At 32.6% G+C, this 22,704-nt stretch overlaps 1 protein-coding gene across 2 annotated transcripts in view; it reads right to left on the reverse strand.

Moving 5' to 3' along the window:
- Nucleotides 1-22,704, reverse strand: part of LOC114333661 (teneurin-a) — a 499,544-nt gene that overhangs the window by 58,385 nt on the left and 418,455 nt on the right. For both annotated transcript variants that reach the window (XM_050653925.1, XM_050653924.1), the window contains 5 exons: nt 16,097-16,238; nt 15,078-15,329; nt 9,291-9,567; nt 4,425-4,748; nt 441-763 (listed from right to left, as the gene is read on the reverse strand). In XM_050653925.1, coding sequence (XP_050509882.1) covers nt 441-763; nt 4,425-4,748; nt 9,291-9,567; nt 15,078-15,329; nt 16,097-16,238 — 1,318 coding nt within the window. The remainder of the gene's footprint in view (nt 1-440; nt 764-4,424; nt 4,749-9,290; nt 9,568-15,077; nt 15,330-16,096; nt 16,239-22,704) is intronic.

The raw sequence follows: 22,704 nt of genomic DNA on the forward strand, positions 1-22,704 counted from the left end.
TTTTTCGGCTTGCGTGACGTCTAGCTCAAAAAATAATGAACCAATTTTAAGAAACTAAAGTAATTATTGCTCGTTATTAAATTGTCTTCGATATGAACCTCCAATCGGAATAAAAAATGGGTTTTAAGTGCACTTTTAAGGGCAAATAACTGAAAAAAAAAAACAGTAAAAATTGATGTTTTTATTTTAAACTTGCGTAATTTTTCAAATTTTTGATTTATTTAGCCGATTTGAGGTTCATATCGAAGAGAAACTTGTAATAAACGTAAAATTTTTTGGATTTTTGATTTTTGGCGGAAATTACGGCCTCTACATGTCACGCAAGCGACATGTCATTGATTATAGACATTGTTATTTGTATTAAGATAAACTGTTGTATTTAAGACCTACAAGAATGTATATTTATGAGTATTCTTCTAAAAAGTTTTAATGAAACTTACCCCTGATCTGCTAGCGAGCAACCCTGTATTCATATCATAATCCAGTTCAATATCCGCTCTTCCTTTTTCGCTCAGTTTAACCAAATAACCCACTCCGGAAATTTTAAGCTCAGACTTGTGGTCCTGAGTGTTTTCAATGGAACTAACGGCGTTGCTGTAATCCCTCAGGAATTGGATTTTATTACCAGAACTATCGGTGACAGTCGACAATTTGCCGAAACTTGTGTTTTTGGAGTAGAGGAACGTATATCTGGTTTTATCTGAGGCGAGATCTTTTGTAGCTACATGCTGGCCGTATCGATTAAACACGTAGACTTCTCCAGCTGGAAACGAAAACATTACAAAGGTATATTTAAACACAGAGGTGTTCTTATGTATAACTGAACTACTACACATTTTTAGTAAATGTTTTTGCGTCACATAAAACTTTTTTCTTTAATAGTATAATATACACTTCTCCAAGAAATTAAGGCACTACCTTAAAAATTTGTCATTTTTAATGTCTTCAATTTCCTAAACCTGTTGTCCGATTTAAGTAATTTTTTTAATATGTTATAGCCTTATTCTTTAACAATATCGCTGTAATAGTATTGTTGCATATTGTTGCTAAACAGGTCAATTTTCATTGTATACCGGGTGGACCAATCAAACTGTGTTTTTCCTCACCCTGTTGAATATTCTAGCATTTATAAAATACTGAAATTAAAACCCAACTATAGTCTCATGTACTTTTAACATTCAACTTATGTTGAATAATAAAAAAGTTAGGTTCTTTAACAACCACCCTTGTTTTTCATCAATATAGGGCATTTTTAAAGAAGTATAGCAAACTTTAAGAGGTTTGCTATATGCTAATATTATTGTGTATTTTTTTACATACAATTAAGAATTTTATGTTCACCATTGGCGCACATAAGGGTAATATTACCCGTATGCTCGCCAATGGTGAACATTAAATTCTTAATTGTATGTCCTAAATTCACAATAACTACCTCTTAAAACCCACCAAATTTCATGTGCATATCTTCACCGTTTTTAGAGCAATAAATAAATCGTTAGTTTGTAAGAGAAATTTTAACACCCCCTATCTCGGAAACGAAGCAGAATGAATCAAAAAAATATAATGTTAAGAAAACCTGAGGCCATAGATGGGTTTTATTTCAGTATTTTATAAATGCTAGAATATGCCACCACAGGGTATGGTGAACTTTGAGAAAACAACACAGTTTGATTCGTACACCCGGTATATCTGCCTATTAACCTAACAATGAGGCTATAGTTGGGTTTTAATTTCAGTATTTTATAAATTCTCGTATATTCCACAGGGTGTTGCGAACTTTGAGAAAAAAACACAATTTGATTGGTACACCCGCTATACAATGACAATTTACCTGTCTAGCAACAATATTATTACAGCGATATTGTTCCAAGAATAAGGCCATAACATGTTAAAAAAATCACTTAAATTAGACAACAGGTTTAGGAGATTCGAGACATCAAAAATGACAAATTTTTAAAGCGGTGCCTTAATTTCTTGAAGAAATGTATTTTCAAAAAAAAGTTGAAGGCACTCGTGGGAGTGCCGACAGAAGTGAAAACTTCTTATAGTAAATAAATTACGAGCTCAATGCTTTCTCTCCATCCAAAAAGAAGTGCTATACCTATATCATAAAGCGATGCGTATGCCCTATGTTATGCTATTTATGTATACATACACGTAATTTATATCCGTACAAAATTTATTTCAGTGAAGTGATGACGGTCGCATATTCAATACTTTTTCCCCATCCAAGAAGTGCACAACGTCCTTAAAGAAATTTTTAATTCAAAAATTTATTTCGTTGAAGCGATGACGTTCCCTAATTTAATACTTTTTCCCCATCTAAAAAGTGCACAAAGTCCCTCAAGAAGCTTTCATTTCAAATATTTATTTCGTCGAAGAGATGATGGTCGCGATGACGGTCGCTAATTTAATACTTTTTCCCATCTAAAAATGTACAACGTCCCTAAAGAAATGTTCACAACATCCCTCAAGACGTTTTCATTTTAAAAATGTATTTCATCGAAGCGATAACGGTCGCTAACTTAATACTTTTTTCCATTCAAAAAGCGCACAACGTCTCTAAAGAAATTTTCACTTCAAACATTTATTTCGTCGAAGCGATGACGGTCGCTAATTTAATAATTTTTACCCATCTAAAAAGTGCACATCGTCCCTCAAGAAGTTTTCATTTCAAAAATCAATTTCATCGAAGCGATGTCGGTCGCGATGACGGTCGCTAATTTAATACTTTTTTCCATCCAAAAAGTACACAACGTCCCTAAAGAAGTTTTCACTTATACATATATATGTTTCACAATAAATATACGTACAAAATTTATTTCGTCGAAGAGATGACGGTCGCGAAATGAATCCTTTTTCCCCATCCAGAAATAGGTTTTACATTTATTTTAAATCTAAATACTTCTATACAATTTATGTACACATACACATAATATAGATACGTACAAAATTTATTTCGCCGAAGAGATGACGGTCGCGAAATAAATCCTTTTTCCCAATCCTAAAATAGGTTTTACATTTATTTTAAATCTAAATACTCCTATACAATTTATATATACATACAAATAATATATACAGCATAAGCGATGACGGTCGCAATGACGGTCGCAATGACGGTCGCGATGACGGTCGCGATGACGGTCGCGAATTCAATGCTTTTTCCCCTATCCAAAAATCGCACAACGTCCCTAAAGAAGTTTTCACTTCAAAAATTACTGAAAAATCCTTTATAAGAGGTAGATATTTATTTATTAAAGGGCTATATCTAAATCACCAAACATTTTCGATATACTTACATCATCAATGTTGAAACAGGCTAATTACATACTGAGCCACGAAAAATACATGGGTAAAAAACCCTTTACATGAGTTACATTATTCTTAATAAATCCAAAGGATGGATTCGTATGAATATGGTCTTTGGCATAACTCTCCACAAGGCACGTGGGTTGCTTGTTTGAAGTATAAGAAATATGTCCTTACATTACGGATGGTGGGTAGCAACTGCTACAACTGCTAGAGTTGCTAAGTGATACTGAAAATAGCAGGAGTGGAACATGATAATTGAAACCGAACCGAACATAACGAAATAACATCATTCAGAAGCTTTGCGGCACATGGGAGGCATCAGCGTCCACACTCAGGTCCTCAGGCTTAGCCCATGTTTATTCTGTAGCTGGATATTGCGCACCAATATGGATCAACAGTGCTCACGTTCAAAAGATTGATGTCCAGCTAAATAACACCATAAAAATGATCGCTGGTGTACTCAAATCTACACCAACCCATTGGCTATCAGTATATACTGAGCGATATTCCACCACTACCACACACCACAAAGAATATAAAAAGATCCTTAGAAACACATAGACTCATAACTGTATAGAAAACGCAACCAAAAGTCGACAGCGATACAGAAAATCTCCCATACAAACCGCAGAATCAGCCGCAGCCAGCTGGGTCAACATGATCATCAAATAGATCCATGAATGGTCGGTAGTTCAACCAAATACAGTCGTACCTTGCATCATAGGAACACTTCCTAGATTTCACCTACCACTAAGACCTGCTGCATACTTAACCTAATGTTGATGTGGGCATATGTTTCATAGATTGGGTAAGCTACCACCACCTTCATGCAGCTGCGGCGAGGCCCAACCTATCAAGCATATAAGGAGTAGTGCTACCAGCGACCTTTCGAGGGCAGTTCACATTTCCTGTTTGCGACGTTAGAGTCGATTAACTACATAAACAATTTCGACGTTTGCCTATAAATGGGACATGATTAAGTAGTTTTATATAGAGTCCATTTTGATTTGCCTTGTTTAATGTTTATTGTAACCTTTTAAATATGTCGAAATGTCTATACAAGGAATGCGTTGATACGCCAATGTATAAACCAAGCTAAAATAGGGATTTACCTGCAGGATAGGGTATCCGGAATTCTCCATTTTCGTCATGAGTCGGAAGATAATGTTCCAGAGACAATATGTGCAATGAACCTTGATCGGCGACATGTAATACCCCTCCGGGCGAGACTGCCAGAGCGGAAATGGCCTGGAAGCGAGCGTTGGACGACAGGAGCGTTTCGGCGTTGCTGGTCGTTTCTTCAGTAGTGGCGCAGGAGCAGGGAGATAGTTCTTGCGGTCTGCCTCCTAGGGGATTAGCGGTTGTTATGTTCAAGGCGCAGTCGCAGTTCTTCTTTGGCTTGTCGGGAATCTTACCAGCAAAGTGGGTTATTTTACCTGAAATTAATTAAAAAACATAAATATTGTAAATATAAATCATACAACTACCCAGATTTATACAGTGAGGACGTTTAGGCTGGAATAAATTCAGTAATTTTGGGTCTAACAGTACAAGAATAAAAAACCGCTAAACGCCGTAAGAATGAGTGGCGCATACAATATTCCAGCTACAAAAGATCTGATATGAATATTACGTGGCGCGAAAATGTATTTTCATTTTGATGCAAAACAAAATTCTAGTTTTATTTTAAAAGATTTTTTCATAATATTTGCTCAATTTGAAGTAAAACGCGCCACAAATGAGTAACTTTGATACAGTTTGAATTTTGAAACTCTTTTGTGGCGCGTTTACTTCAAATTTAGCAAGTAATATGAAAAAATCTTTTAAAAATAAAACTAGGATTTTGTTTTGCATCAAAATGAAAATACATTTTCACGTCACGTAATATTCATATCAGATCTTTTGTAGCTGGAATATTGTATGCGCCACCCATTTTTACGGCGTTTAGCGGTTTTTTATTCTGGTATCAAGAATTTTTCAAAGGTATTTATAAATTAAATGTATGAGATTGAATGCAATGTTTCTCGATTAAACGTTAAGCTTTATAAATGGTCGCCTTTCTCGCTTTATCTCCCAAATCATCTAGTGTCCATCGAATGTACATTAGATTTTTTTCTATTCGAAATAGATTGAAAAAAATATTGGGATGGTCGGTAAATATACTCGGATTGCCCGTTGCCAGATCAAATTTAGCGTCGTAACCACTACAACTACATAAACCATTTCGGTAATAATCGTTAATTGGATTATACTTTTGTAGTTTAATAACTTCTAAACGGCTTAACCGATTTCGATCACTAAACATGAGTTTGAAACGTATTGACTAGTATCTGATGCATCTAAGGTCAAGTATGATAACTAAAGCTATTACAGGAATTATTGAGCTTGAAAAACCGTTTTTTCCCATAGGAAATATATTTGATCATACTTATGAAGCCTATAACTTAAAAATTCGAATCTTCCCGGATATGAGGTATACACCGTTAGATTCGTCTAGAGTCCTTTTACAAACGCTCAGTTATTGACGCAATTTGTAGGTTGAAATTCTGAGTAATTGTCGAAAAACCAACATTTTCAAATTTTGTTTTTCAGTTTTTCGGCTATACTGAGCCGTGTGTATGTCTGATCCTGACGGCTTAGATACCATTTGAAAGCATAACTTAACACTATTAATTTGGTGTATTTGCGGTTCTCCTGTCTCTTCTTGAACCGAAGATATATACCCCCAAAAAATATGCCGTTTTGTACCTACCAAGTCCTATAGCTGGCTTATGGTTAGTCAAAATTTAAAAACTACACTGGTTCTGAATCGGCCCTGACCCCCTCTTCAAATACAGAAAAAAATTCAGATCAGTTTAACTTTTCCACACACATACATATCCACAAACATTTTCCTTTTTTGAAATAGAAATTGAGTCATATTTCTGAGCTCGATAACTTTTGAATGGTATAACCGATTTTCAAAATTAGACATGCGTTGGAAAGGTAATGATCAGTACTATCAGAAGCCGCAAAGTTTGGACTTAAATTTTCGAAGTTTTTGGGAGTTTTGGGGATGAGAACGAAAAACAGACTCTAAATAGGAGGGGCCGTAAAATCCACACCCTTGGACCAAAATGGATGGTTGATATATTAATGGATGAGTCTTTTCCTGAAGATTAATATGGGAGTTGGCTCAATTTTCAATTCAGTCAGATTTAGAAAATCGAAAATATGTGTGTGCGCCACCGACGAGAAGTGATGTTCTCTGGTAATTTTCACAAAATGCTTTCACACCTCAATGTTTATTTTCAAATGCACAGCTTACGCTATAATTGAATATACTAATGACGTCACCACTTTCCCGTAAATGACGTCATTGGTTTTTTTAAAATGAAATAACATAGCGAAGAGATTTTATGTATGACATGAATGATTTTATGTATGATATTTTTTCTCTTTAATTCTTCTTCAGTTTCGGTATTTCAATTTTCGAAATTTCTATTAGCTGGAATAATTGCTAGAACACATTTAAAAATTAAACCAAATGTTCAAAATACATGCCGACTTCTTGGCAATAACCAAGACGGTTTCTAAATTTCTCCAATACTCCAGCTAATGTGGTCGAATTAGTCATAGCTAATTGAGAATTCTTTCTTTCAAATGTTCAAAATTTTTAGGCCTATTAAGTATACTTTAGATTTAAGATAATCTCCAAAAGTAAAAATCAAGAGGTGTTAGATCAGTAGACTTTGCTGGCCACTCTATTAATCCTCTTCTACCTATCCATCTGTTGGGTAAAATATGATCTAAGTAATCACGGTCTTCCCGCATATAATATGGTGATCCGCCGTTGTGTTGAAAGATGTGAATTTTGGTTATCTGGATATAACGCGGCAATAGCTAGACTAATGTCATTTTGTAGCATATCAACATATTTTTAAGCTGTCAACGTTTCTTCATCTAAAAATATTACATGATCTACAAATTGGGGGTATAACTGGACTATACACCGGACTATAACGAAATAAATTATATAAAAAATTATTATTTTCCATATTTATTACGAAATAATTTTCAACTAGATTTATATTTGCATTTAGCTGCCGCTATATTTGCATTGCTTAAATTTGAATATAAAAATATATCGACTAATAAATAAATACTATTCATTAAACTAGACATGTATCCGCGTTTATAATAAAGTTTAATAAATTTATTAAAATATATAAATAAATTTTCTTTTAATTATTTGAAATATAAATTATTTTTATTAATTTATATTTCATTTAAACGTTGAAAGCTATTCACATATCGGCCTAGAATATTTTTATGTGTAGGTATATTTTAGAAACAAATTAGGATTTTCGTCAATATATTATGCTTTGGACCTAGGCTAGAATAATTGTTTAAACAATTTACAAGGTTAATTTACAAAAATTGATTACAAACGGCAGATTCGAAATGTACGCAAATAGTGCATACATATTATAAGAAGACACTTCAAAATCTATCAACAAGAACCCGAGATATTTTAAAACTTGAATAACCGTAGTACAATTATTTTTTAAACTATCCAGCTTTTTGAATGTGAAAAAAATATTGTATTTTAGAGCAAACTAAGCTTGGCTTGTGGGTTAACTCCACAATAAAAAAAAAACAACAGCTCACAATATTGTTGTATTTTCGGGTAATATAAATCCACACTTTCTTTAAAAAATACACTGACCGGCACGAAAACCGGCACCCCAAAAAATTAGTAATTTTTGATGTCTCGTATCTCCTAAACCTGTTCTCCGTTTTAAGTAATTTTTTTAATGTTCTTTATATATATATTTTTTAATAGCCTTATTCTTTAACAATGCCGCTGTAATAATATTGTTGCTAGACAGGTAAATTTTCATTGTATACTGGGTGTACCAATCAAACTTGTTTTTTTTTCTCAATTTTCACAACACCTTGTGGAATATTCTAGCCTTTTTAAAAGATTAACATTAAAACCCAACTATAGCCCCAGATTTTCTTAACATTTTGTTTTTCTATTCATTCGCTTATGTTGGATAATAAAAAAATTAGGGACTTTAACAACTAGCCATGTTCTTTATCAATATAGGGTGTTTCTAAATAAGTGCAATAAACTTTAAGGGGTAATTCTTCATGAAAAAATAATGACCCTTTGCTTGATAAACCTATATCCGCAAATGCTTCGTTTCCGAGATACGGGATGTTGAATTTTTTCTTACAAACTCACGATTTATTTATTGCTCTAAGACCGGTTTAGATATGCAAATAAAATTTGATATGTTTTAAGAGGTAGTTTTTGCGCGTTTTTTGACATAGGTACAATTAAAAATTTTATATTCACAATTGGCGTGCATGCGGGTAATATAACCCGTATGCACGCCAATGGTGAATTTAAAATTCTTAATTGTATGTCAAAAAACGCGCAATATCTACCACTTAAAACCTACCAAATTTCATTTGCATATCTCAACCGGTTTTAGAGCAATCAATTAATCGTCAGTGTGTAAGAAAAAATTCAACATCCCGTATCTCGGAAACGAATCATTTGAGGACATAGGTTTATCAAGCAAAGCGTCATTATTTTTTCATGCAGAATTACCCCTTAAAGTTTGTCGCACTTATCTAGAAACACCCTGTATTGATAACGAACATGGCTAGTTGTTGAAGTCCCTAACTATTTTATTATCCAACATAAGCGAATGAATAAAAAAACAGAATGTTAAGAAAACCTGAGGTTATAGTTGGGTTTTAATTTCAATATTTTATAAAGGCTAGAATATTCCACAGGGTGTTGTGAAAATTGAGAAAAAAAACCAGTTTGATTCGTACACCCGGTATGCAAGGAATATTTACCTGTCTAGCAACAATATTATTACATCAATGTTGTTAGAGAATGACCCATTTTTTGGGGTGCTCGTCTTTCGTGCCGGTGAGTGTAGATACATAGAAAACATCCAAATCTATATTTTACTTACCAGCTGTATCTATCAACCTTATATAGTAGACACTATGAGTATCTGACTCGGCTACATAGATGTCGCCATTAGGTGCAAACGCCATTGCCAAAACTGTGCCCAAAACATTTTCGCTGACTTTAGTGCTGTTCTCCTCACGGTGACAATGCAGAGGAGTGCCGGCTACTACCTTTACTTTCAAATCTACGGTTAATTTGAAGATCAGTCTATCATCGATGAAATGTAAGGAACCGTCGAGAGGACTAAGAGCAAGTCCAGTTGGCCACTGAAGTTGCACCTATAAGCAGATACAGAACATAACATTAATACACACACAATAATAATAACACGTTGACGGACAGAACGTCTCTAGACGTCTAATTTCCAGTGATGTAATGTGACACAACGTCTATAGACGTTGCATTTTCCCCTATTCTACTTTGCAAAATACATATAGTGTCACAACACTTGCTTATACATTTGACGCACTGTCCGTTAACGTGATAATGAAAAAAAAAATGTAAAAACAGCACATGAATTTAACATGTATTATGTACAATGTTTTTCTTTATTTAGTGACATAACCAAGTTTTAATTTATATTCCTTGACCAAAGAAAACAGTCCACCTCGATATTTGGCAGTATTTATTAGATTTTAAGGAAATGAAGAAACAGGTCGATTTTTGATCGAAGGGGAACACAATTTTAGGGTACATACATCTGTCATTTGTCAACCCCCTCCCTTTCACTTCCCCCACCCCGTATTTTTACATAGGGAATAGGGATCACGTGTTAGCTCATTTGAAAGGTTATTCAATTCTCTATTCAGTAATATTAACATTGACATAATCATTTATCCAGGGTGTCCAAGAAAACTTATTTTGAATTAAATTAATTGATACAAAAAGAAGAATGTATGTAATTTATTTAATTCAAAATCCATTCTACTGCTGACAGAAAACAGAAAAAAATGTTTTCCACCTACCTCTACCAAAAGTATACTTTACCGGACCTGATTGTAGGGAGCAAAGTTGTACTTTTCCTCCCTAGGGAGGAAAATATTTTTCCTCCCTAGGGAGGAAAAGTAAAAGTGACGTCATGGTATTTCATTCATGAAATATAACTTATTGACGCCCTGTACAATATCTATTTTCTATTAGGTAAGTATCTATACATTTTAACGTTTATTTAAAAACACTGTATTTTGCAGAATGGTAAAAAACAGTAAATTGTTATTCTGATTTAACAATGTTTACATTAATAATTTGACTTATATTTGACATTTGACAGTTATATTGTACCTACTTGTTAGTTTTAGTTCTAATAAATTTTGTTGGTTAGTTACATAAATAAATTAAGTAAAAATGAAAAAATTACTTGTTATTTGAGGAAGGTGGAAAAACCATATGTACAACATGGGAGTAAAGTGCCTTTTCCTCCCTTGAATGATTACTGCCCTCCGCTACGCGTCGGGCAGTAAACTTCAGTCTCGGGAGGAAAAGTAGCACTTTCCTCCCTTGTTATACAAATAGCTATTATTTGACAAATAAACATTGTTTGTTGCTTAAATTCAATATTCAACCTACAAAGAGGCAGATGGGGGGCAGCTTACAAATAAATTACATACATTCTTCTTTTTGTGTAAATTAATTTAATTAAATAATTTTTTTCTTGGACATCCTGTATAAATAATTATATTAATGTTCATATTACTAAATAGAGAATTGAATAACATTTCAAATGAGCTAGCACACGACCTCCACCCCTTATTTAAAAATAAGGGGTGGAGGAAGTGAAAGGGAGGAGGTTGACAAATGATAGAGGTGCATGTACCGTAAAAATGTGTCCCCTTAGATGAAAAATCGACCTGTTTCGTAATTTCTTAAAAATCTAATAAATACTGTTAAATATCGAGGTGGACTGTTTTCTTTTGCCCACACTGTATATATGTTCATGTTCAACGCGGATATATTTGCAATTGAAAGATCTGGTGTAGGCAATTTCAGAATTAAAAAACTTATGATGAAGTAAATATTTCTAATGCTAATATAAAATAGATTATTTATAAATTCAGAACATTTTCAATCCTATCGGATCGTCACCAGTGAAAATCGTCTACATCCAGTGATTGGAACTAACCACAGAATTATTAGGTCAAATGACCCTTAAAGTCATATAGATGCATGAAAGAAAATATTTGTGAAAATAATATTAATAAATAAATTTTGAGTTATATTTTGTTAGCCACTTTGTTGTCCTAGAAGGAATTTCACCATCATCATAGATGACCAATTGATGTTGGTCATAGTTGATGTTTTTTTAGCACCAGCTATATTATTTTATATTGTTCCTCCATTTAGTTAGATTTTTGATAAATATATTGCAATTATAATGTTGCAATATAGAGAAATATAAGAATATTTAAGTATTTGATGAATATGGTACATTTGGAAAATTGGAGCTGATACAAAGAAAACCTTTGTGCTTTTGGAATCAGCACAGTTAAATTATTCAAAATCAGTTGCTTTTGTTTCGGCAGCAAGACAAATTTTTATTGTAGAGCTGTGTAATTCTTAATACCATAAAATAATAAAATTTTATATAATATATCCACTTTTTCAATTAAAAGAAACATTTTACAAACCTCAGGATATAAAGTTAAACGTTTGAAATGAATTTATGCACATTTAGACAATAACTAAAAAAGTTTAGACGAAACTACTAAAATGAGAACATTACTAAAAGCCTTTTGTGTTGAAAAACCGTCATGACTGTAATAATTCACAAAAGAAGGAGTTGCTGGAAAATTAAAATAACTGCTACTCTCCATTCCAACTCCTTTTCTCACGGTTGTTAGAACTGTAATATATTTTCTTTGTGTTTGGAAAGGAAATTACCACTCACGTTTGGCATTAGAATGATTTATTGTATGTTGGAGATTGGTATGATTAATTTGATATCACTTAAATCCTTATTTAGGCTATTGATTATGTTCAAAATAAGAGAGCTAAGAGGAACTACAACGTTAACGGGATTTTATTGTCTCATATAGTCAATGGACCTCTAAATTTGAAAAAACCGCGGAGTGCTACCATTTAAATGGGTGCGTTTTGAGAAATGGGTGAATTAGTCCCTGGGCACCGGGTTGAATTAGGGTGAATGCTATGCACTTTTGGTACAAAGACGTCTACAGGAAAATTGTTCCAGGTTAAATTTACTATCGAAATATTACATTTTTAAGTCAAAAATATTTTTATTTACAAAAAATATATTCAAAAGAAAAGCTAAAAAAACACGAAATAAAGCAATTTGGTTTTTGCCCCATAACTTTTTTCCACGGGATATAGGTATAGACATTGCTTCAGCAAAAAATAACTTACATTTTTTCTCTTTAAAATCACGTTCAGTAGAAGTCACTAAGATTTATATTTTCCGAAATAGGATTTTTCAAAATTCGCCGCTTACAGCATTTTTGGACCATTTCCCAATTATTTCGCAAACATTGTTCTGTAACTTTTTTTACGCATTTCTAGGTATATGCAATTTCTAGATATATACATTTATTAGAAAGAGGAGACAATTACCTTTAAAATGGTCTATAGTATAAGGTTGCTTGACTATTTTGAAGGGAGTTCTGCTTTTTCAAGGTTTTATAATTTTAATGATTTTTGATATTTTTTATGATTATTTTTTAAATTTCTCATTATGACTTTTTTTCTTGTAAATTTAGGGATATACAATGAATAATGGAAAACAGCATATTTTCTTTACTTTAAAATGGTGTATTCCAAAAAAATCTAGGACTATTTTTAAACAAGATATCCGTAGGATATCTAAGAGTATGCGTAATTTGAAAAAAAAAAAATTAAAATTTAAAATTTTTTTATTTTTTTTTCAATTAGAAGAATAAAATTGCACATCATAATATAATTTTTAATCCCAAATAATTTTTCTTAATAACACTTTTCGATATTGTGAAATATAAAGGTACTTTACTTCTGAGTAAATTCATATTTTTAACATACCCGTACACTATTAATAAATTTTTTATCTGAACATTGCATTTTAGGTTTCAGACTAGGCAGAGCATTTTATAAAAAATAACTTTTTTTCATAAAATTAATACTAAAAAAGTTTTCCATATGGTTCAAAAGAAAATGAGCTTTCCTTTTTATTACACAATGTATATACCCAAATATACAATAAAAAAATATATAATGAGAAATTTAAAAATAATCGTAAAATATATCAAAAATCATTAAAAGTATAAAATTTTGAAAAACCATATCTTGCTTAAATATAGCCATACGGCCTTCTACGATAGAATGATTTAAAGGTAATTGACTTCTCTTTGTACTAAGTCTACCATTTTGTATATCTAGAAATGCGTAGAAAAAAGTTACAGAACAATGTTTGCGAAGTAACAAGGAAAATATCCCAAAATCGCTGTGAGTGACGAAATTTGAAAAATCATATTTTGGAAACTGTAAATCACAGGGACGCCATTTTAACGAGAAAGGATGGAAGTTTTTTTTCTGTGAAGCAATGCCTATACCTATATACCCTTGGAAAAAGTTATGGGGCAAAAAACAAAATTCCTGTCTTTCATGTTTTTTTCTTGATTTTCTTTTGGATATATTTTTTGTAAAAAAACATGTTTTTGAGTTTAAAATGTGATATTTCGATAGTACATTTCACCTGGAATAATTTTCCTGTGTACGTGTTTGCAATAATTGTGCATAGTACTCACCCTAATTCGCCCTGTGCCTAGGGACTAATTCACCCCTTTCTCAAACACGTACCCATTTAAATGGTAGCACTCAGCGGTTTTTTAAATATAGAGGTCCGTTGACTATATGAAACAATAAAACCCTGTTAACGTTGTAGTTCTTTTCTAAAATACGTAATCAATAGCCTAATTTCAGGGGAATAAATTATAAAATCCTTTATTCTTTAAATCCTTTTAAAAGAGAAGAAACTACAAGAAGACGAAGAAAATCCCTATTCAAAACATTTTAATCTCTTTCTGCTACTAATTACAATTATCTATTTCTGCTTCTTTGTCTGTTTTTTGTGGACGACCTGAGTTTTACCTTCCAATTATGATTCTTCTTCTGTGATTGTATTTGAAAAATCGTCGAGTGCGTTAGGAATTAAAAAAAAAGAATGTGTGTACTTTGTATGCACGTAAGAAGTTATACTTCTATTATATGATTTCAAACAAATAAATATACTTTCAAACAGTTTATTTATATTTGATTTAAAAATTAAACTAATTTTTACTTACTACTTTCCAAAAATTTTTATTAAAACAATATCAAATATTTAAAAAAATTATAAAACACCCGGATTCGAACCAGGGACCTCTTGATCTCCAGCCGAACGTTCTACCACTGAGCTATACTCCTTTTGTTTGTGCGGGTGCGGACTACAATATTTCACAGACATTGTGTCAAATAGAACAAGTAGTGAAGTATAAAAATACATACTTTAAATATTATTATCTTATTCCCGTGGTAGACAAATCCAAAGATACAAAAATTATACTAAATATATTTACTAAAGACACTAATATATTCTTTCCACACCTTTTTTGGACTAATACATACATAACTTAAAACATTTAGCAACGAACTCCATACTGTCTGTGTGCGCATGCGCGCAGAATAATAAAAATTCACTCTCAATCGCGCCTAAAGAAGTATAACTTCAAAAATGCTACACGTTGAAACAAATGATTTGGGTTTGGCACGAAATTGGGAAAACCATTAGGGCTTTACATAAGCACATAAAACATATTATAACTACCTGAGTTGCTTCCACAGCTCCTTTACAAGGAATCGGTGTCCACCTGTTATGGTGCCCGTGATTCCCAATTAACGTGTGAATAATTCCTTTGGGATCAACTGCTCTGATGTTCGTTCCATCGGCGATGTACATAGTACCATCAACAGCAATCGCTATACCTTTTGGATGTGCCAATCGGGCGTGCTTAGCCGGTCCCTCATCTCCACAAGCTGATTCGTCTCCTGGAATGCACCTTTCACCGTTTCCAACAACCTGAAAATATATCGGAAATTATTATCATAATTATTAAATATACTACTCTTATGATTTACAATTCATACATCATTTTAAAACAATTTAAAAAAAATATACTATACTTCTAGGAACCCAACATACGTTCTAAGAAGTTGAAAGATTTGAGCACTTAGGAACTGTCTTTACAGAAAGGAAGTACAGAAAATAACTATGTCGGGCTACCGCGCTATATATACTCTCAATGGGTCGATAGAAGCAAAAATATATCTCGAAGAGCAAAATTAAGGACCCACAAGAACGTAATAAGACCGATAGTGACGTATGCTTCTAAAACATGGGTCCCAACAAACAATTCCAAAAGTTGTTATTAGTTTGGAAGAAGAAAATATTGCGCGAAATCTTTGATGGGAAAAACTTCATAGGACAATGGATAAGAACATATAACGAGCTAACTGAACTCTATCAAGAGCCTAACATATAAACGGTAATTAAGGCGCAAAGATTTAGATGGTTGGGTCATGCGAAGAGAATGATTCCATATAGAATTCCCAGAAAGGTACTATCTACTGCATTGGCAGGCAAAATAACAAGAGGAAGACCGAAGTCACGATGGAAGTCACTTTAACGAAGTTAAAGAAGATATGAGAAGACTTAATGTAACGCACTGGGAAAGAAAAGCAACTGACAAAAGGGGGTGGAAAATAATAGTATATCAAGCCATGGGTCTACTAGGCTCGAGGTGCTTACATATTATTATTATTATAGGTACTATATTTCTAACGTACCGGTTCACTGTTGATGCTGGGGTCTTGAATTGGATCAAGCATCAACACCTTCAGAATTTGATGTTTTTCTGGATCGGATACATACAGATGTCCATCAGCTGGTGAAACAGTTAAGTAGTATTGATATGCAACCTGTGTAGCTCTGAAAAAAATAATTTGTTGGTAACTTAGTTTTTACTTAAACTATTATTGCTAAACTAAATTATTTTTATAGTACTTTTATCTTCAAACTGATTAACATTTTTTATGCATTAATGTACATCATCATCATCATCAACCTGAATGCGGCCATTGCTGGATGCATGTCTCCCTCAGCTCTTTCCATTTTTTATCTCTGTCTTTTGCGCTTATATGCAGAATAACTCTGAAGTCTTATCAATAACTACATAATTAAACAAAAAGTGGGCAATGAATGGTACGTAAGTTGCCAATATCTCTTGCAGGCGCAAAATTTCGGACCAATGTGTTTTAAATCCATTCATTTATTTAGAATCATGAGAAAACTAATAAATGTTTTTGAAAAATTTAAACGCAGAATTAAAGACTACATTATTACCGAGGGCCGAAAGTCCCTTAGAATAAACAAAAAGGTTTTTTTTGAATGAGATATTTGAAATTAAGTATCGCACTAAAATTTCTTTTTTTTTCACCCCTGTAACTTATTAAAATAAACATACTTAATAGAACTTTTTAGATACTTTCATCCCTCGGTAATAATGTAATCTTTCATTCTGCGTTTAAGTTTTTCAAAAATATCTGTTAATTTTCTCAGGATTCGAAAAAAAACTGAATGCATTTAAAAAGCATTTGCCCGAAATTTTGCGCCTAGACTCTTTTAATTGATAATATATTAATTAAATAATGACAAATCAAATAAACTAAATACTTTCAAAGCTTTATCTCGAACATTTACTGTCTTTCAAATTCATTAAAATTTTGTCTTATCGATCACAAGAGGCATTTAAACAAATTCCAAAGGGAATATATAAACTTATCGTCATTCTCTTGGTATACATCTTTCACTATTCCCTTTGGAATGAACGTGGTAATTAATGTAAAGTAGATTTTGCATCAGCACGCTTATTCCTTTAATAATATTTTGCACGAACTTGACATAACCAGAAAATACTCAGATGAATCTACAATTTGGGTAAATATGAAAATAAGAATATGTTGATTGTTATTAACCGTAATTGTTAAAAACTAAAAACTTAATGAAAAAAAGGGTTCATATTAAAAGGTTGTATTGTACCCTGGTATTTGTTTGGTGGTTCAGCTTGTGATCAACCAGTTCTAAACACTGATGATGATATTTTTAAATATCGAAAACATTTTGTGATCTAGTCCTTAAAGGGATTTTAATAAATTTATATACTTTTGGCAAAGGTGTTTTCATCAAATTTTTGTGATTGATGGTATACAACCAGCTACAGGAAAATTCTTTTTTTAAATTTCTTTCCTTCTTCATAAAATGCCAGTATTATCTTTATATACCTGTCCCCTTTGTTCTTAGATTTTCGCTTCACCTTTTTCGAGGATGATACTTGCTCCCATTTCCTTCTGCTTCAAGTTCCGCTACTACTGGAGATTGGAAATCATTCTGGCAATTATAATTTTGTTACTTACTCGCCTGAATATGTAGTTCAAGTCTTCTTACGCTTGTTCTGCCTTTGATTTTGCTCTGCATTATATTTTTATAAAGTTTGTATTTTTCACCTCTAATAATGCAGCAAGTATTGCACCAAGTATTCCAACTTCCTGATTTTTATGGAATTTAAAACTTCGCATTGTTTTCCTAGTTCATGATGATCTTCTGTGATACATGCTAGTGATGTTGAAAAAGTAACTATTCGTTACAAAGTACTCGTTACTTGCGAATACCGAAAGTAACGAATACTATTCAGAGAAACAGATCGTTACTTTGATTACTCTGATTACTTCGTACCAATCGTTGATTACTTTGATTACTCTGATTACTTTGATTACTCTGATTACTTTGATTACTCTGATTACTTTGATTACTCTGATTACTTTGATTACTCTGATTATTTCGATTACCCTGATTACTTTGATTACTCTGATTACTCTGATTACTTTGATTACTCTAATTACTTTGATTACTCTGATTACTTTGATTACTCTGATTACTCTGATTACTTTGATTACTCTGATTACTTTGATTACTCTGATTACTTCGTTACTTCGTACCAATCGTATCAGAAGAGTGAGTAACGATTATTGTATCTACAACCATTCCACTTGATTACTTTCATACTTTCTAGACTGACCGTAAAAATGTGGAAATGATAATGTTTTTACAGCATGTTCAATGATCAACAACTTTAATTTTGTATGCGTTGCATTGGTTTTATTAGAATTAGACCAGAGCATTTATCACTGAAAGCACAGAATAAATTGATTTTTAAATAGAGCACCTAGAGACTTGCGACTTTTTGCGTTGTGTTCAGGATGAACTCAAGAAAAAGGTTACAATAGGAAAATGGGTAGGAATTAGAAATGCATAAGTGCATTTTAAAATGTATAAAATGCATCCAAAAGTGCATAAACATGTCAAAATCAGTATACGGTCAGATTTTGTTATTCGGGGGGTTTTTGGGGTCACTGAACATGGAATATGCAATCAGAACTGACCTCCGAAGTACCTCTGGTATCCAGGGTTATTCAAAGGTACGTCATCTAGAGTTTAGAGGGTTTTTGTCACTTAATTGATGCAAACAGATTACTCGAGGGTTTTTACGATCTTCTTTAAATGCCACCATCTCCGCTGCGGAGGTCGGCAATCATCATAGCTATTCGTATTTTAGAGACGGTTGCTCTGAAAAGTTCATTTGATGTACATCCTTACCACTCTCTCAGGTTGCGCAGCCATGATATTCTGCGTCTCCCTATGCTTCTCTTTCCTTGAATATTTCCCTCCATAAACAATTGAAGCAAGCTGTATCTCTCTCCACGTGACATATGTCCGAGATATTCCAATTTTCTTATTTTGATGGTATTTAGGATTTCCATCTCTTTATTCATCTTTCTCAGAACCTCTTTGTTTGTGACGTGTTCTGTCCACGATATTTTCAGAATTCTTCTGTACACCAACAGCTCGAATGATTCTAGTTTTTTCATTGATGCAGCATTCAAGGTCCAAGCTTCCATTCCATAAAGCAAAGTCGAGAAAACGTAGCACCTAGCCAAAGTAACTCTTAGCTCCAACTTCAAATCTCTTGTGCAGAGCACTTTTCGCATTTTGTTAAAATTTGCTCTAGCCTTTTCTATTCTGATTTTGATTTCCTGTAAGTAATCTCCTGTGGAGTTGATCATTGTTCCAAGGTATGCATATTGGTCGACTCGTTCGATATTGGATCCGTTTATGAAGAGATTTTCTATTTCTTTGAGTTTTCGATATTCTCATAAACTTTATCTTCTTGACATTTATTGTTAACCCGTATTCTTGTCCAAACTCCGATATTCTGGTCACTAGCCTCTGAAAATCCCCAATATTTTCAGCTAAGATGACAGTGTCATTCGCATATCTAATGTTGTTAATGGGAACACCGTTTACCTTTATTCCAGCTGTTGCACCCTCAAGAGCTTACTTCAAGATCTCTTCCGAGTAGGCATTAAAAAGAATTGGCGACAACATGCATCCCTGTCTCACTCCACGTCTGATTTCAATTTCCTCTGACAGCTGATCGTTAACACGTACTTTTGCTCAATGCTTATAGTATAAATTCGATATAATCCTGAGGTCATTTGTGGTCTATGTTCTTTGATTCCAGGACATGCATTAATTGTTAATGTCGTACTTTGTCAAATAATTTATTATAGTCAATAAAACACGCATATATGTCTTGATTGACGTCCAGGCACCTTTGTATAAGTATGTTAAGTGAAAAAAGAGCTTCACGAGTTCCCAGGCCTTTGCGAAACCCAAATTGCGTATCATTAATGTATGTATATGTCCAGTTTATGATATATTTATAAACAGAAACATATATTCATAAACATATAAACAAGTGTACATGTACAACTATACGCTTTCAGTCGAAAGTACTACGGACCATAACAAATGCACCTTCTTGGTTTATATCAAACAAGGAAGTCCGAGACGATCCCAAGTAGGCACAGTTAAGGAAATAGTAAGTGAATACAGCAGCCGCTATTTGGTGAAATTGAAAAACCACCCAAACAATCTTGCACTAATCCTGATAGATAATAGTGAGCACTGAACAGACTCGGAAACTGAAGAGCCACAAACCATTGGAGCTACCATATAGGTTCTTAGGTTCTAAGCGAAGTACTTAGTGTTAAAGGCACATTTCAATAATCTAAGAGACTATTGGAGTTTTTGTTATCACTGGATAACAAATCCAAATTTATAGATAGGTACATCCTTCTGTACAAACAAAAAAACATGTTTATAATTTTTATGTATGGATTCACTCACCATAGATAAAACCCTTATTCACCACCAACCCTTCTTCTATACCTCTATGTAGTTTAATTTAAAAATATTTACCTTATTCTGACTTCTCCAAAAATTAATAAATAAACGTCTATGAGGCAGTTAACGTGTTAAAATAGTTTAGTACCGAGAAATTGCGAGTCATAAAGTTCCACGAACTTCCTTGACACGTTCTTGTGTTGAGTTAAATATCTACTTTTATTTATGGTTACGCATTAACAAAAGTGGTTTTTGAAAATTCAAAAGCCCCTCATAAATTTCTATTACAACATATGGACTTACAACTGAGCGACAGGTCTAGTTGTGCCCGTATCTTTTTACAAAGGAAGTTGAAGTACTTTTTTGAATTAGTGTAGTGTGTGTGATAAAGTTATTTGTCTTGTCTTGTCAATTGTGTATTATTCCGAATTTCGAGAAAAGTTGTAACGAATGAGCCATATGTCCCATATTATGGGAACCATATGTGTGCTTTTTGACCATCGAAATACAATGGACAAAAGGATAAAGGATTATTTTTTAATTTTCCACACTTGAGATAGTAGATTGAAAAAATCTACTAATTTAATAGTTGTAAAAATATATTTTTACTTCTTGTATTTCGATGGAGACTTTCTAATGTAACAAGTTCTTCTGTTACACAATTTTTTTAATTCAAAAACAATCAACAATTGAGCAGTGTTAGTTATATTGTTACTTTAATTAAGTAAGTGCCAATGAAAAGTACTTAAATTGTGAACAATTTTCTTTTAATTTAAGAAACATTGTTGTTGTAATAAACATTGATATAATTTCAATACATTGAACTGCTCTGCGTACAGACAATTTAAAATCTTCAAATTTTTAAAATTGTTTTGGTCAAATTGCGTTAAGGGGATGGGTACGAACTTTCGGTTTCAATGCTATTTAAATGGGATTCATTTTTTTCGAATCCTGAGAAAACTAATAAGTATTTTTGAAACATTAAAACGCAGAATGAAATATTACGTTATTACCGAAGGCGAAGGTCCCTGTAAACTTCTATAATGTTTATTTTAATAAGTTACAGGGGCGAAAAATAAAAAGAGAAAATTTGGTGTGATTTTTAATTTCAAATATCTCACCCAAAAGAAACTTTATATTCATTCTAAGGGACTTTCGGCTCTCGGCAATAAAGTAATCTTTCATTCTGCGTTTAAATTTTTCAAAAATAGGTACTTATTAGTTTTCTCAAGATTCGAAAAAAATTATTATATTTAAAATACATTGAAAATTTTGGCAGGCGTCAAAATTTTGCATTTTGTTCCTTTCCCCTTAATAGATTTTTTAATGAACTACCCTTCCGTAAATGGTTTGTTATGTTAAGCAATCTATTTTGAAATATTAAGGACTTTTTGATTACTTAATGCTGAATTGTGTTCTTTACATTTTTTAAAAGCGCTTTGTTGTCCGTCTAATGAGTTTTGTAAAGAGCCAATTTTATTTTGTCTGAATTGAGATTCAAATTTATCACATTCAATTTTGTGTTTCATGTAGTGGTGAGGCAAACGTAATTTCTTTGAATAGGTACTCTTATAGATTCTTTGCAAATTAAGCATAGTGCTTTAATAAAATTATATAAAGAAATATTTTTTTAAAAATGAATAACCATTTTCAATTAAATATTTTTTTCTTTATTAATTAACTTTTCATTAAATTCACACTTTTTCTCATTAATTTTTTTCTGTGGCATTTTATTTATTTTTTCTATGATAAGACCTGAATTATTTTACCAAATTAAAAATAACTTGTATTACGTATCTACTCATTAAGTATCTACTGTCGTTGTAGTGAAATACACCTTCCCATTATTCTGTTAGCCCGCATTGTTGCCATCGGCCACATTTCGGCATGACACTAAGTTTTTTGATTTTTCCTAAAATGATATTGGTGCTTTGGCGGGCCTTCAAAAAGGCGCAAAAGGCCGCATGCGGCCCGCGGGCCAAAGTTGCCGACCCCTGCATACTGTATCGTATTGTATTATTATTATTATTGTATGTTATTGTATTATATTGAATTGTATTATTGTATTTTATTGTATTGTATTATATGTATTATTTTATTTTATTGTTTTTATTTTTGTATTATAAATAGCTTAAATAAAAATAAAAAACTT

The sequence above is a fragment of the Diabrotica virgifera genome, chromosome 6, assembly GCF_917563875.1.
Source record: "Diabrotica virgifera virgifera chromosome 6, PGI_DIABVI_V3a".
NCBI classification, from domain to species: Eukaryota; Metazoa; Arthropoda; class Insecta; order Coleoptera; family Chrysomelidae; genus Diabrotica; species Diabrotica virgifera.